Source organism: Daktulosphaira vitifoliae, unplaced genomic scaffold (assembly GCF_025091365.1).
Source record: "Daktulosphaira vitifoliae isolate Bord-2020 unplaced genomic scaffold, ASM2509136v1 Scaffold_1, whole genome shotgun sequence".
NCBI classification, from domain to species: Eukaryota; Metazoa; Arthropoda; class Insecta; order Hemiptera; family Phylloxeridae; genus Daktulosphaira; species Daktulosphaira vitifoliae.
Window position 1 is genome coordinate 14,601,271 of NW_026099572.1, and position 16,756 is coordinate 14,618,026.

At 25.0% G+C, this 16,756-nt stretch overlaps 2 protein-coding genes across 3 annotated transcripts in view; one reads left to right on the forward strand and one right to left on the reverse strand.

Annotated features, from left to right (window-relative positions):
- Positions 1-2,117: 2,117 nt before the first annotated feature.
- LOC126894106 (protein transport protein Sec31A) lies at positions 2,118-13,961 on the forward strand. The gene is made up of 19 exons (XM_050664856.1): positions 2,118-2,575; positions 2,638-2,830; positions 3,202-3,337; positions 3,902-4,002; positions 4,079-4,221; positions 5,031-5,133; positions 5,384-5,539; positions 5,858-5,926; positions 5,993-6,304; positions 7,797-7,887; positions 8,197-8,351; positions 8,414-8,860; positions 9,551-9,634; positions 10,365-10,707; positions 11,222-11,650; positions 11,715-11,806; positions 11,869-12,105; positions 13,138-13,209; positions 13,338-13,961. Exons 1-19 carry the CDS (start codon positions 2,385-2,387, stop codon positions 13,530-13,532), a joined length of 3,549 nt encoding a protein of 1,182 aa, XP_050520813.1. The 5' UTR covers positions 2,118-2,384; the 3' UTR covers positions 13,533-13,961.
- The window catches only part of LOC126894109 (uncharacterized), an 18,389-nt gene continuing 15,349 nt past the window's right edge, over positions 13,717-16,756 (reverse strand). For both annotated transcript variants that reach the window (XM_050664863.1, XM_050664862.1), the window contains exon 8: positions 13,717-13,961. In XM_050664863.1, the coding sequence (XP_050520820.1) occupies positions 13,717-13,961 (245 nt within the window). The remainder of the gene's footprint in view (positions 13,962-16,756) is intronic.

A 16,756-nucleotide genomic window follows, 5' to 3' on the forward strand; every position in this document is an offset into this window, starting at 1 on the left:
TTTTTTAAAATTAAACACTATCTAAAGATTTGCATCGAAGCGTTTTTTTTTTATAGTGATTTTAATCACTGTCAGATATCATTATACTTGATCCAACTATGCCACGTCACCACTGTGCCGCGACCCCCCTGTGCTGGTTTTTTTTTTAAATTTAGAATCATTGATTTGTAGTTAGAACAATACTTCAAACATAAATTAAATTAAACAAAATAATTGTAATGTATGATGTAATCAAATTTAATTAAAACTTGTTTGAAAGTTTAATAATAGATTTCTTTGAAAATAAATTTTTAGCGTATTAAAAATGATAATCTTAAATTTTAAGATTAGCCAACAGAAAAATTTGATTTAAAAAAAATGGAAAATTTTTATTTGAAAAAATAAGTATAAATGAAAATTTGTACTTCTGTGTTATTATACTCAGTTTTATAAAATAAATAATATTTTGATATAAACAATTTGTCTTTTTTTTTTTTTTTTTACCATTTTCCACAACTATATGAGTTAACCACTTAAATCAGACTAACGTCCTCTCATTTTATATTATTATATTATCACGTTGTACTCTAATAGATAATCATTTCAGTATTAAAAAATGATTATAATCAATATTAGAAACTTAAATTATTTCATTAAAGAAAATAAAAAAGTAATGTGTACGTTAAAATAAGATTTATAAACGAAATAACAATTTTCCCAGCTCCTTATTACCTCATACTCAAATCATACCTGCAAAACCGTTATTTTAAAGTCCGTCATAATCTCCAACACTCCCCATTGTACCCAATATATGCTGGTGTGCCTCAAGGTAGCGATATTGCGCCATTCTTGTACACAATATATACATCTGATCTACCTTTATCGGATACAACAGTACTTGGTACCTATGCTGATGACACGGCCTTAATATCATCTTTATTAGATCATAAAGTTGCCAGTCAACAGTTACCAGTATATCTAAATATGCTTTCGCTTTGGTTCAAGACCTGGCGTGTCAAAATAAATGAGTCAAAATCTTCTTTCATTACATTCACTCTTAAAAAACATGACTGCCCATTAGTTACTATTAATAACATTATTATTCCTCATTCAACCGTGGTTAAATACCTAGGGTTAATTTTTGACCGAAGGTTAACCTGGGGTCCTCATTTAAAAGAAAAAAGGAAAAAACTGAACTCGAGACTTCATTTACTAAGACCTTTGCTTAAGTCAAATATTTCTTTGTCAAATAAAATTATATTGTACAAAACATTACTCCAACCACTATGGTCTTATGGCATAATAATTTGGGGACCTGCAAAAAGTTCTAACCAGAGAACAATCCAAAGTTTCCAAAACATCTGCTTAAGAATCATAACCGGGGCGCCCTGGTACGTCACAAACATGGCCCTACATTCAGACCTCCATCTCAACACAATTAAAGAAATGGCAAGATTATATTATAAAAGATTCTGGATGAAACTTGAATCCAACCCCAACAGATTAATTCAAATGCTGAGCGCAAACGCCTTGCCTGGCAATCCAGTAAGGCGTTTTAAGAGAGAATGGTGCAGAGACCTATTATCTTTATAAATGATTTAATCTTGTTAACATTACGTAATTAAAACTCCTAATTATTGTACAAACTACTATACCATTATATACTATTATTATTATTATTATTATTATTATTAATATTATGTAATAAAACTAAATATAAATTTTCAATAGCAGGCGACTCCAATGGGAGCGACCTCACAGGCTACTAATGTTAAGTATTTTATATATGTATATTTTCTAAACTATTTACTTATTGTAAAATTTTTTTTTTTACAGATTGTAAATTTTATAAATAAAAAAAATAACAATTTTTATTTTGAAAAAAAAAACTGAATTAAGTTCAATTATAAGTATGGAATTTTGCAGTTTAAAAGGGAGTTTACAATTATAATAACTTTAATTATATCAATATAAATATGTTCAACATTGAAATGTACTATAAAACTGTAGCTGTGGCTATATATTTTTAATTTTTTTATCTAAAATTATGATGTCATCATTATGTTACCAACATAATCCAAGCCACGTCGAAAAAAGATGATATCTGGAGCACACTCATTTAAACGGGTTTTTAAATTGATAACCCAGAAGATATAGATACAATACTCCAATTCTTTTATTAGTCAAAATACGTGTATTTTCAGTAAATTGTTTTAAGTTAAAATGTATATTGGATAAATTATAAATTGGCTTAATGATATGTGAGGATAAAACTATCATAACTAATCATTTTTTGAGAGTAATTTATGTGTTTTTCATGTGTAGTTAGATCAAATTATTTGAATACATTTTAAATTAATATTTATAAGATATACAATCTAAATTTTGTTTCTTTGAATATCACCATGAAAATTAAACAGTTACCTACAACTGTTGTATCAGCATGGTCTCCAAAAGCCCACCAACCATTAACAATTGCAACGGGAACTGCAGCACAACAATTGGATGCCTCGTTTAGTACATCTTCTACTTTAGAATTATATACTGTTAATGCTAATGAAATAACATTAAGTCATTCAGTATCAACTGATTGTCGGTAAGATTTTGTGAAATATCAAGTGTCTATTTTTTAATTATTTAAAAATAACTTATGAATAGGTTTCATAAATTGGTTTGGGGTGCATATGATATTTATAACGAATGGAGTTCTGGAATTATTGCTGGAGGCTGTGATAATGGTAAAATTTGTCTTTATAATGTATCTAAGTTGGCTATGGATGAAGATAGTTTAATTACAACAAGTGATCGTCATGTGGGATCAGTGAAGGCTCTTGATTTTAATTCATTCCAAGTATTTTAATACACTAAAATAATATAAAGCTATTGTAAATAGGGACACATTTGAAAATTTTGTGTCCTCTAGTAATGATATATATATATATTATTGATAAAACCTAAGAATTTACCTACTCTAGAACTAAAATTTCTGCCTAATGCTGAGAGTAATATCTGCTTTCTCTATCAAATGTGATTCTGGTTATATGACAATTTAATACATAAACTTAATTCTAGATTAAAATTTTAAAAAATATACTTAATTGAATTTTTTTTTAACTTTAATAATTAAGTTAACTAAAACCCACGCTTATTATTGAACAATATGTTTTAATTAAAATAATGTTATGTAATTTTAAATAATGTGATAATGTTATTTATGTTTAGAAAAACTTATTGGCGTCTGGTGCTTCAGAATCAGAAATATTTATTTGGGATTTATTTAATATGACTTCTCCTATGACTCCTGGTTCAAAATCTGATAATTTGGAAGATGTTATTGATTTAGCATGGAATAATGAAGGTTAAATCCATGTTATTTAATTTGTACTATAGATAATTAAGACTTAAATATTATTACAAATTTTGAATGCTTATTAAGTTATACTAAATATTATTATGGTACATGTATTAATAACACTAATATTTAGAAAATCCATTTAATATATATGTAATATTTAATGCACTTTAAAGTAAAGTTTTTATTCTTAAGTAGTTTCAAGCAATGATAAATGACATTTAAATATTAAATTAAATTAGCATTAGTTAAAATCCAAATTTTGATCAATTCGAAAAAAATAATATGTAGTTTTATTAGATAAATAGTTTATGAATATAATATTTATTCTTTATTTATGTAAAATCCAAAATATCATTGGAAATATCCAAAATAATTATTACTCAATAACTTCAAATCTTATTAATCATATTAATAAATTTTTGCAAGATTTTAAAGCTCCTTTAAATTCTCTTTAAAAGTATGTTTTGCCCAGTAAATATAGGGATTTTTCCCTAGATCCTCTAAATATACCATTAGTAGCAATTATACCTTTAAATGAACTTAATCTTTATTAATCTATATTTTTAGTTCAACACATTCTTGGTTCATTATTTCACAAATATACTGTTGTATGGGACTTACGTAAGAATGAACCTATTTTAAAATTGACAGATGACAATAACACTAAAGTATACCAATATACTTATATAAAATTATTTAATTTATTTAAATGATTGTTTAATGAATAATATGGTTTTTTAACAGCTAAGATGGAAATCTATGGCTTGGAATCCTAATATAGCCACTCAACTATGTATTGCATCAGAGGATGATCAATACCCAGTTATTCAACTCTGGGATCTTCGATATGCATCATCTCCTGTTAAAAATTTAATTGGACACCAAAAGTAATATTTTTTTTTATATAACAACAAAAATGTTGAATATTGAATACTATTTATGTTAATTGTTTAAATTAAACTCCTACATACATGTATAAATATTACCTGCATATGCATTATTTTAACCAAAATTATGTATAACTTATTTATTTTATAATTCATCTAGTTTAATCTTTTCAACTATAAAGTTTTTTTTGTTCATCCCTTTTACCTTATAAAGTTGTTAAATTTAATTTCTCAAACAGCAACATCCCTAATTAACTAACTTATTTAATAGATAATGATCTAATTAACAAAAGGGCTGGTCGATAATAATTTTTCGACCAATATTTTGAAATTTATTCACAATTTAAAATAATGACTGGAGGTGAGAGTGGGTATTATTTTTATAGTTAAATATTTTCTGTACATGTACATCTAGATGTAAATATGTCAAAACTTTTAAATCATTGATTGATTGGGTTGGGTTTATCATTGATAAAAGTCTTATTTTGTCAAATCTGGAGATATGTAATATTGTATTATATACAAATATTATATATAATATAATAACATAAAATATATATAATATTTATTTACATATAGATAATATCTAAAAAATTTTAAATTTCCATGAAAAGCAAGTTTGTTTGTAAACATTGAAGTAACTTAATAATCATAATCTGTGTATTGTAGAATTAACAATCTCACATTATTAAAATCAGCTTTAATATTGTCTTATTACAATAATTTTTAGATATTGTTTGAATTAGTTAATTTATTAAGTTTTTTAGCTAGTTTATTTGTTTTATTATTAATTTTTTAATATTTTGTAGGGGTATATTGTCAATATCCTGGTGTTCTCATGATGCAAATTTATTAATAAGTTGTGGAAAAGATAGTCGTATATGTTTGTGGAATCCTAGTAGTGAGAGTGATGTAATATAAATTTTTTTATTTTTTTATTATTATAGTTATTATTATGAGTTACTTATTAATAAAGAAAAATAACTAAATTTTAAATTACCTACTTATTAGTTTGGTAGCAGTGTTATCATAATCAATATTAATAGGTATGATTTAGAAACGAACATGCTACTTGGTATCTATTTTCTTTAATTTTTAGATTTATGAAAAATATGACTTTTTATTTAAGTACTTATAAAAAAATTATATTATACATTTTCAGGAAAATTTACTACTATGTGATCTAGAACATGATCATCAATGGAACTTTGAAGTGAACTGGTGTCCTAAAGATCCATTACTACTAGAAACATCTAGTTTTGATGGGATTACAACATTTTATTCGTTAAACAATGTACAAAGTGTTCAAAACTATCAAGTTAGTATTGAATGTCATGACTATAAATAAAAAATATGAAATATTTAATAAGTATAAAAGCCTTATATAAAAAATATATAGTAACTTTCTTTTAATTATTATATATATCATGGTAAAATAAAAAAAATCTAGTATTGCTGTATTAAAAAGCCTAGCTGTAAAGGATAAAAAAATAAATCTTCATAAATTTTGCCTGGCCATTGTACACAATACACTATAATTATAATGTTATATAATAACTCTCTATATACATTTATAAATGTAATTTATATTAATTTATGTATTTTAATTTTATTTATTAATTTTTACTATTTTTAGACAGGAGTAAGGGGAAATTTGAATAATGCACCAAAGTGGTTGAGGCGAACTTGTAAAACTTCTTTTGCAGTAATAATTGTGTAGTATGTGAATTAGTATGACTATAAATTACAAAATCCTTTTTTATTTTTCTAGTTTGGTGGTCATTTGTTATCACTTGATGGTGCACTAAAAACTGTACAAATAAACAAAACCATTACTGAACCTGATATGCTTGTGTGGTCTGAAAATTTGAGAAAAACACTAAATAATGAATGTTATGATACGTTTTTTAATGAAAAATGCAAAACAACTGATACTAATATTCAACAAACTTGGGAATTTATAAGTTCTATGTTTCAAGATAAACCTAAAGAAGTTCAATTAAAAATACTTGGATACCCAGTAGATATTATGGATGATGTTGCAACAAAATTTCAAAATGGAAATTACTCTGATGAAAATAAGGTAAAATTATGAAATTAAATCTGTGTGAATAAACAATTAGACAATATTTAAAATAAATATGAATATTTATAAAGTATTTTTTCTATACGTAAATTAAAACAGAATGAACAAATTTATCAAAATTATTGATTTAATGATAGTATGAATTTATGAAACAAAGTAGTCTGTACTGGTAGAAATTCATGTAACTCTGGTAGTGAAACTACATTCGTAGTGTACAAATAGTTTCTAAAATTTAAAATAATTCTAAAGTTAAGAGTTTTTTAAATTTTGCACATCATGTTATGAGGAGAGAGGAATAGGAAGCTGTAAGAACAGTTATAGAAATGAATGTTAAAGGAAGAAGAGTTAGAGAAAGACCAAAAAGGGGATGGAGGGATATTATTGAATGAAATATGAGGACGGATGTTGTGAGAGTTTGTGTCAAGTTGAAGTTTAGGATAAAGGTGGCCGATCCCAAGTAGTTGAGATCAAGGCGAGGAAAAAGGAGAAGAAGAAGATAGTTAAAATAATAAAACCACTTAAAAGCAATATTTATAAAACAATAAATAATATTATTTTTTAGTATGATTATGTTTTGTTTTTAGTCTTGATGCATAACTAAGAAAATATTGGTTATACAATACCATTTTTTTTAAAATTTCCTTTTGCTTAAAAAGAATATCATGAAGAAATATTCTAAAAGAAAACAATTAACAAAAATTATCAATTTTGATATTTACAATTAAAACTTTATATTGAAATAATTTTTTAAAACTTGCATTAATAATTTTTATTGAGCTATTCCTTAGACTTGTATCTTTTTTTTGACATACATTTAGCTTCGATGCTAAGCTGAGAAAGTATTAATTTTACCATGATGTGTTTATTTTTTTTGTCTGTCGCTACTTTTTCTTAGCTCTTACTGGACCGATTTCTTTCAACAAATCGTATCTAGTTGAAGACATTACCCTAAAAAATTAAAAAATTTTCCCTCGTTCCTCACAAATGGGGGAAATTTACAAAAAAAATTACAAATTTAAAAATCGGTAAATTTTATCATTTTTTTTTCACTTTTTTTTCTTAAAACTTCCATAACTTTTTCAAAAATCAACAAATCAATATAATTTTTTTTATACTAAAACCTTAGATATTTCCCTTTCATTTGATATCATTTTTTTGAAAATTTAACACTTATTGGAGGGGATTGAAAATAGCAACTTTTTTACAAAAACTAACTTTTTCAACCTACCTTTTGAAAATGTTCCGGAAATACTGCGTCCTTTAAACATATATCAAATCAAAGGTTATGTCATATACTATAAAATGAAAAAAAAAAAATTTGTCATGACACCTTATCTTCTATGTGCAAATGGCTGGTGAAATTTAATGTTTGCGATAAAAATCACCTTCTATCGGGATGTTTTTTGTACTTAAAACTGCCATAACTTTTTCAAATATTAATAAATCAAAATAATATTTTTTATTTATTTTATTTTTTTATTTTTTCTAGATAAAAAACCATTTATCCTCACCAAAATTGCTTAAATTTGATGAATCTGAAATTGTGTCTAAATTTGAAAATTTGAAAATACCAACTAGCAGTATGTATCAATTTTTTAATACATTATGATTATAAATTTGTAGCCTTTGCAAACTCTCTTAAGGAGAATGCAATGGCTCCTAATGAACTGTAAAAGGAAATAAAAATTACTTAACAATAATAAAGATTATTAAAATTATAAGTAAGCACAAATTCCTCATTTCTAAAATAATAACATTTTTTTCTGATTATTCAAAAAATATTTAAACTGTTTAATTTTAAACAGATAATAGCATTTAAATGTATACTCATCTTAAATAAAATTAGTTAAGCGTAAAATTAATTGATAATTAAATTTATGCATATTTAGATTTACAAATGAATATTTGCCAATTACTTTTGATTGGTAATAAGACCATGGCAGCTGATATCCTTTTTGATAATGGTTATATTGTTGAAGCAATGTTACTTGCATATAATTCAGATTCTGATACCTTAACTAGAATACAAAATAAATTTTTTAAAGTATGTTACTGTAAAATAATGATAGAAAATTTAATCAAATTTATATATTTAATTTGAAATAGACTACCGAAGGATTAGATGCTGCTCTTCTTTATACTATAGTGACAGGTAATTGGCAAAATTTTGCCGAAAATTGTAATTTAAGCTGTTGGAAAGAAATAATGGCTGCTCTTCTTACTCATACAAGTGGACAAATGTTTGTTTCTTGCATTGAGAAACTTGGTTCTCGTCTTGCTGTCGATTCTAATTATTCACAATATGCAAAATTTTGCTTTATTAGTTCAGGAAATATTGAAGCTTTTATAGAAAATACAAATTATATTGATTCTGTAACTAAACTACAGCAATGTGTGGAAATTACACTTATACTGCATAAATCATTGATGTTTAGTGAATCAAATTTTTCAGTTGGCAAAAACTTTAATGATTTATTAGTAAAATATAGTGAATGTTTGGTATCTCAAGGGGATTTAAATGGAGCTTTAGAATTTTTAGAGTTAACAAATAACGTAAGTACTTTTATTTCTGTTAGTAAGTATTAAAAAGACGAAATTAATAAAATAATTTTTGCAAGAATCTTTTAAGGATTTTAACAAAAATTTATTGTTTTCATTAATTTTAACTTGTCCAAAAATTTATTGTTAATATTTCAAAAGATTATGTTGCCATGTCGGTAACGTAGCAGTGTTGACGCACACTGCCGCCTCAAGTTTGAAACTGTCACAGGCGCCTTCATATGCCGAGTGAAAGATTAATTCGGTAATTAAAGTCGTCATCCCTCTTTCTGGCAACAATTAACCACTTGTCTTGGAGTATCAGTGATTAAAAAACCTACTTTTTGAGGAGGTTGCTATGGGCCTGGGATAGCATTAAATATATATTGCAAGGAAGGTGTAAATTTTTAAAGATCTTTCTATAAATTTGATTTTTTATTAATTATTCAAATAAAAAAAAAATTAATTGAAGCATTAAAAAAAAAATATATAGACAACAAAATTTGAATATTTTATATATAATTACAAAGTAAACTTTTATTTATAATTATTTAATAGTAAAAAAATATTAAATTATTTAAATACATTGAGGTACTCGCATTGATTTTTTCTTTTCTTAATCTTTTGATAATTACATTTGTAGTATGAGTTTTATAAATTGAAAAATTATTTTAAATTAATATATACAATTCTATAATTGTTTAGAGTCAAGGAATTGAACTTAAAAATCAGTTATACAAAGCTCTTGGAATAAATCAAGTTGCTCATTACTCAAATCAACCTACACAAGTAAATATTATGTTATATTTATATAACATTTTTCATTGTTTTATGTAATTATGACAAAAAATGAAATAATTTTATATGCTCAAAATATTAATACCTTAAACTATAGAATTATTTTCTTAGTTTTTATTAATTTTTAAAATATTATTCTTTTACTGTTGTTGGAGATTAAAGTTTTTTGTTTTATAAGTTAGTTAAATGTGTACGTAAAAAAATTGACACTTCATAATATGTAAGGGATGTGTTTAAAAATATTTTGTAACAGATAAATGGAAAAACATGTGTTACTTTAAAATCCAAAAAAAAATTTTTTGAAAAACATTATTTTAATAGAAATTGAGTGGCTAGCCTTAAAATAATTACTCTGTATATAGGTGCTATTCTAAAGTAAATTAAATATTTAAAATATAAATATGTTTAAAAAGTAAGCCATTTATGCATATCTAATAGTCCATAACATCTTTATACAAGTAAAAAACCTCTAAGGCTATGCTTCCATGATGATTTTTATCATAAAACTTTTTTCATCTCTTTCCATTGTAAAATCATTTGTTCACCACACAAAGGATTATACTTGATTTTTTTTTATAGTTATTAAAATAATAATTTTTAATATTATTATATTAAATGTGATAAAATCAAATTTTTATTTGAGTTAAGTAAAAAATATTTGTTTACATAAATTTTTATTAAATGTATTTCCTTAATTGAATATTTTTTATTAAATTTTTAGAGAAGAACGAGTATGCATGCTATCAGAAAGTTTTCGACCTGTAGTGCTACAGGGACAATAACACCAGAACCACCTTTTCCAATATATCCAAATAAAGTGTTACCAGAAAAAGAGATACCTCATAATTACTCAGTGCAACCAAATACGAGTTATTCTTCTCAACCACTATCAATGTGTAGCTTAGGTAATCCACAACAATTAAAATACCATGGTTCTCCTATTACATTGCCACCTCAAATAGTCAGTAATAATCAAACAAACATACCTACTAATCGTATACCATCAACACCTCCATTAAACAATGATAGCAGTAGATCAATAACTCCAAGTGGCTTGAAATCTGGTGAGAATGATTTGAAATATGTTTACAAAGTAGTTTGTTTATTATGACACATTGAATAACTTGAAAACAATGAGAAAATTTTTTTTGGCCTTATTTAGATACATTTATTTTTAAATTATGCATTGTATTAGTAAGACACGATAAATAAAAATAATTATTTTTATTTTATTTTATTTATTCTATAACTAAATAATTTAATTTTCAGTAACCGTTTTTAAAAATAAAATTATCTTACAGTTATATGGAACTTATAACTTTTATTTAAGTTAACTATCAATTTAATAAACCAAAAATTCATTTAGGGTTTTTAAAATGCATAAACTTTTCATTCTGAGATGATATATATTTTATATTTAATTTAATGTCACAATAAATGCTAAAAAAAATATTCCAAACATTATTTTTATTATGTAAGTAATTATGTGGGTTATGACAAATAGATCACCCTATTTAATAATTTATAACATTAAATTTTAAAATATTCAATGTAATATAAATAAATTTATGTTTATAGGTAAACCAAAATATGTAGTTGATCCTTCAGTTAAAGGAAATTCATATGGTGCTTACAATAATAATTCTGGTGGAATGCCTCATCTTCTAAATAGTTACAATCAATCACAAAACATGTTGAGTAATCAATTGGGACAGTTTAACAATAATCAATTCCAACAAAATAGTTTCAACCAAACCACTGACCAAACTTATAAATTTCTAAACCCATTAAGATCACATATTCAACCAACTAACCTAATTCAACCATTAGCTCAATTTCCACAACATGTAAATCAGTCAGATAATACAGGCCAAACGCTTAATTTAAATCAATTTATCCCTACAGTTCAACCTGATCAATTCCAATCTAATAACATTGCTCAACCAGCAATACCTCATCCTTCAGCTTATAATCAATTATCAAATTTTAATTCTACTCCTCCAGGAAGTAATTAGCTAATTTATTACAATATGTTTGTAATTTTTATTAAATATGTTTTATTTTTTTTAAGTTAATCCATTACTTAATAATTATGTTCAAAAATCTACTCCAGCTGGTTGGAATGACCCACCAATGTTGTCAAATTCAGATATAATACAAAAAGTAATAAGAATATATTTTTTGTATGAAGTAATGGTTTTAAATAATTTTGTTTAATTTTTAAGAAACCTCAAACTCCTGTTCCATCTGCTCCCATTACTCATCCATTGTACACCAATAATCCTCCTCCTATTCAAGAAATAGGTACATATATACCACTTCAAAGTGATCAGAATACCAATAACAGTACACCAGAATGTGTGGAAGCATTACCTAAACCACCAATACCACATGAACATATTAGAATTAAACATATTTTTGAAGCTTTACAATCTCATGTGTTATCCATGGCACCTAATGCAGTAAGAGATTTTTTAAGATCTTATAATTAAATAAAATTAAAATTACATTAAAAATATTATTAATTTAAAAACTAAAAAATATTACAAATATTAAACTCAAAGCCACAAAAAATTACTGAAAAGTCGCGGATACGTATTTCGGAAACAATGTTACCATTATAAATTATTAACCATTAAATATTTATTAAATTATTAAAATAAATACTACTTTATTGGGTATGATTAGAAGTGCACACAGGTTCTGCTTTAAGCCCTTACTTATATTCTATAGTGATGGCTGAAATTACTAGAGAAATACAAGAAGAGGTGCCGTTGTGCATGTTGTTTGCTGACGATATAGTTTTAATAAGAGAAAATAGGGAGGAAATCAAAGGCTAGAGGTGTGGAGATGAGCTCTTGAAGAAATAGGTTTAAGAATAAGTAGGAGTAAGATACAGTATATAGAGTATGAGTTTGACAAAAGAGAATACGGGTTGTAAAATAGGGAGATCAGTGATAATAGGCTAGGATTTGATTGGAGAGGTGGAGAGTTTTAAGTATTTAGGGTCAGTTGTGCAAAAGAGCAGTGGTATTGATGAGGATGTAAGACACAGGATTAAATGTGGATGGATGAAGTGGAGAGAAGCATCTGGTGTCTTATGCGATAAAAGAATTCCAACGAGGCTAAAAGATAAATTCTACAAGACTGTTGTGAGACCAGCTATGATGTATGGTTCAGAGTATTGGGCAGTTGATAAGAAAGTATATAAGATGTAGCTTAGATGGATAAGTGGAGTGACTAGAGAAGATAGGATAAGGAACGAACATATAAGAGAGAGTATAGGTTGGGTTGGGTTTAGAATTAGGGTGGCCAACCTCAAGTAGTTGGGATTAAGGCAAGGAAGAAGAAAAATAAAATAAATAAGTGAACATTATTTGTAAAATAATAGTTATTTTTAATAATAAGTTAACTTTACTTTCTGTTACTACTAATTACATTTTTTTCTTATTTATTTTGCATTTAAATTTTAATGTTAAATACTTTTTTTTTAGCAAAACAAAAAGAGAATATTAGATATTTCAAAAAAATTAGAAATTTTGTATGATTCTTTGAGAGTAAATAATGTAAGTAAAATTATTTATAATTTCAATGAAAATAATTTTTTTAAAGCAATTAAGTTGAATTTGATTTTAATTTTAATTTATAATAATAGACAATATTTGTGTTTCTTAAATATGCTGAATTATTACAGCTGTCATCCTATTGTACTCAAAGTATTCATACAATATTGGATATGGTGATGCAACAAAATTACAATGAAGCTTTCAATATTCTTACTCAACTTGTTTCAGGTCCAGAGTTTTCAAAAATATCATCATTTATACCATCAATTAAAACATTACTTCAAATGGCACATCATTATAATATTAATTTAGAAAGAATTTAATGATATTTAACATATTTATGAAACATTATATAATGGTTATAAATTCTTACAAAAATATTTTGTTATTGTTGTATTATATATAAAAAATTATGCAATTATTACAACTGAATTATTGGAATATTAATTTAGTTAATTATTCATATAACACAATCTTACCAATTAATACATTATCTACACTGTAGTTTCACTTTTTGGTAAAAAAATTAGTCAACGAAGACTGTTTTTTGTCTTGTACTAGAGTTGTATTTTTAGTTATAGACTTTGATTGATTTTTCTTCTTATCCAATTGAATTTTCACTTCTGGTTTGTCAGGCTTAAATTTTTTTGCTTTATTCTCATATTCTCCAGTATCAGTGTCTGTACACTCAGATAATTCAAAATTTGATTCTTTAATTTCTGTTTCAACGAATTGCACTTCCTTGCTAGTACCTATAGATCAAAATGTAATTATTATTTCTGTGATAAAATTTTATAAGTAGTATTTATACCGTGTGATTTTTTTAAAATAATTATATGTTATGAAAATCTATTTTTGTATTTTTAGTTTTATGTATTTTTTGATTCTATGATATTGAATATTAAATATTTTTAAATCCATCTCTTATACTTTATAAAGGTGTTAACTTTTTTTAAGTTTTTTTAATGCAACATACATATTATGTTAGTTTTTCAAAATAGAAAATTTATCTAATTAAGAAAATAACTAGTTATTAATAATTTTTGATTTGTTATTTTATAAATTATAACTGTTTTAAAATGTAGAGTAGATGAGATTTAAGTTATATTATTTTTGTCATTATGTATTACTTTGTTACAATCTTCCTCCAGTATATATTTAAAAAATATAAGATTATAATGATAATATAAAATTCAATAATTTCGAAAGTAATAGTTCAAAATTTGTTATAGATCAGTCATTTTCTTAACTACATTTTATTTTGTTTTTACTATTCAAATTGTTGTTGCCATTACAAAAAAAAAAAAAAAAAAGTTGACGCCCCTATATGATATATGGAATTAATTAAAAAGTATTAATGATTGATAATAGAATACATATATGTAATTAAAAAAACGGTAGCACAGTGGGGTCGCGGCATAGTGGAGACATTGCAGTAGGGTCCAGTATAGATTTAATCTGACAGTGATTCAAATCACTATCATAAGAAACGCTTCGATGCAAATCTCTAGATAGTGTTTAATTTTAAAAAATTGATGGATAATTGCAAAAGCAACATCAACTTCTATTAAAATAAAATACAAAACCCTTAATTATCATACAAAAATAGTATATTTTTCAATATGGTAGCCATTTGCGTATAGAAGATAGATCGTCGGGACAAATTTTTTTTTTTAATTTTGTAGTACATAAAATAAGCTTTAATTTTATATATGTTTAAAGGACGCAGTATTTCCGGAACATTTTCAAAAATTAAGTTGAAAAAGTTATTTTTTGTAAAAAAGTTACTATTTTAAATCCTCCCAGTGAGCAGAATAAGTGTTAGATTTTCAAAAAAAATTATATCAAATGAAAGGGAAATATCTAAGGTTTCAATACAAAAAAATATTATTTTTATTTGTTCATTTTTGAAAAAGTTATGGCAGTTTTAAGTACAAAAAACATCCCGATAAAATGTAATTTTTATCGCAAACATTACATTTTTTTTTAAATTTTCGACAGCCATTTGCACATAGAAGATAAGATGTCGGGACAAATTTTTTTTTTTCATTTGATAGTATATAACATAACCTTTGATTTGATATATGTTTAAAGGACGCAGTATTTCCGGAACATTTTCAAAAGTTCAGTTGAAAAAGATCTATGTTTTTTACAATATTTTAAGTTTTGAACGCCCCCTATATAAGGGGAAATTGTCCAATTTTAATAAAAAGTATGTCAAATGAAAGATGTACTTATAATGTATTTAGAAAAAAAAAATTTGTGCTGATATATACATTTTTCAAAAAGTTATAGCATTTTTAAGTTGAAAATTTAAAATCGAAAATCGAAAATTTTAACACAAAAATAGTGTTTTTTTAACTACGGCAGCCGTTTAAATGTAGAAAAAAAAGTGTCGGGACAAATTTTTTTTTTTCATTTTGTAGTACATAAAATAAGCTTTAATTTGATATATGTTTAAAGGACGCAGTCTTTCCGGAACATTTTCAAAAATTAAGTTGAAAAAATTAATTTTTGTAAAAAAGTTGCCATTTTAAATCCCCCCCAATGAGCAGGTTAAGTGATAGATTTTCAAAAAAATGATATCAAATGAAAGGTAAATATCTAAGGTTTTAGTATAAAAAAAAATTATGTTGATTTGTTGATTTTTCAAAAAGTTATGGAAGTTTTAAGAAAAAAAAGTGAAAAAATTTCGAAAATTAGCGATTTTTAAATTTGTAATTTTTTTGGATATTTCCCCCATTTGCGGGGAACGAGGGAATTTTTTTCAATTTTTAAGGGTAATGTCTTCAACTAGATACGATTTGTGATCTTTTGACGTATTTTTGAAAGAAATCGGTCCAGTGAGAGCTGAGAAAAAGTGGCAACAGAAATAAAAAAAAAAAAAAAAACACATCATAGTAAAATTAATACCTTGTCCGCTTCGCATCAAAGCTAAAATACCAAAAATAAAATTCTTAACATAATTATCATTTTAAGAGAAATTTAGTGCCTAATTAAAAAAAAAATTAGCCTTCATAGGGAATAACCAGCAAATAAAAAGGAAAGGTTAACTTACATAAGAGCAAAAATAGTAGGTCCAATTTTATTGGTTCATTAATTAAAGATCATGATTTTAATGTCCAAAAAATAGGTCCATTATTAAGATCACTAATTAATTATTATATTTAAAACAATTTATTATAAAAAAAACAATGTATTTTGTTACAAAAAACCCAGCACAGGGGGGTCGCGGCACAGTGGTGACGTGGTATAGATGGATCAAGTATAATGATATCTGATTATCATGGTGGACTATTCCAAATTCTACATGATCTGCTAGTTCATTATTAATATCCTAATTAAGATAAAGTATGTAGAATGAAAAAGGGATTATTAAAAAATATTATTTCTCATAAAAAAATAATGTTGATCCATACACTTTTCAATATGTCATAGCATTATAAAGTTAAAAATGTAAAAAATAAAATCGAGAATTTTCACACAATAATAGCATTCGGTAGCCATTTTCACCGTGAAGATAAAATAAAGTCCGAAATTTTTTTTT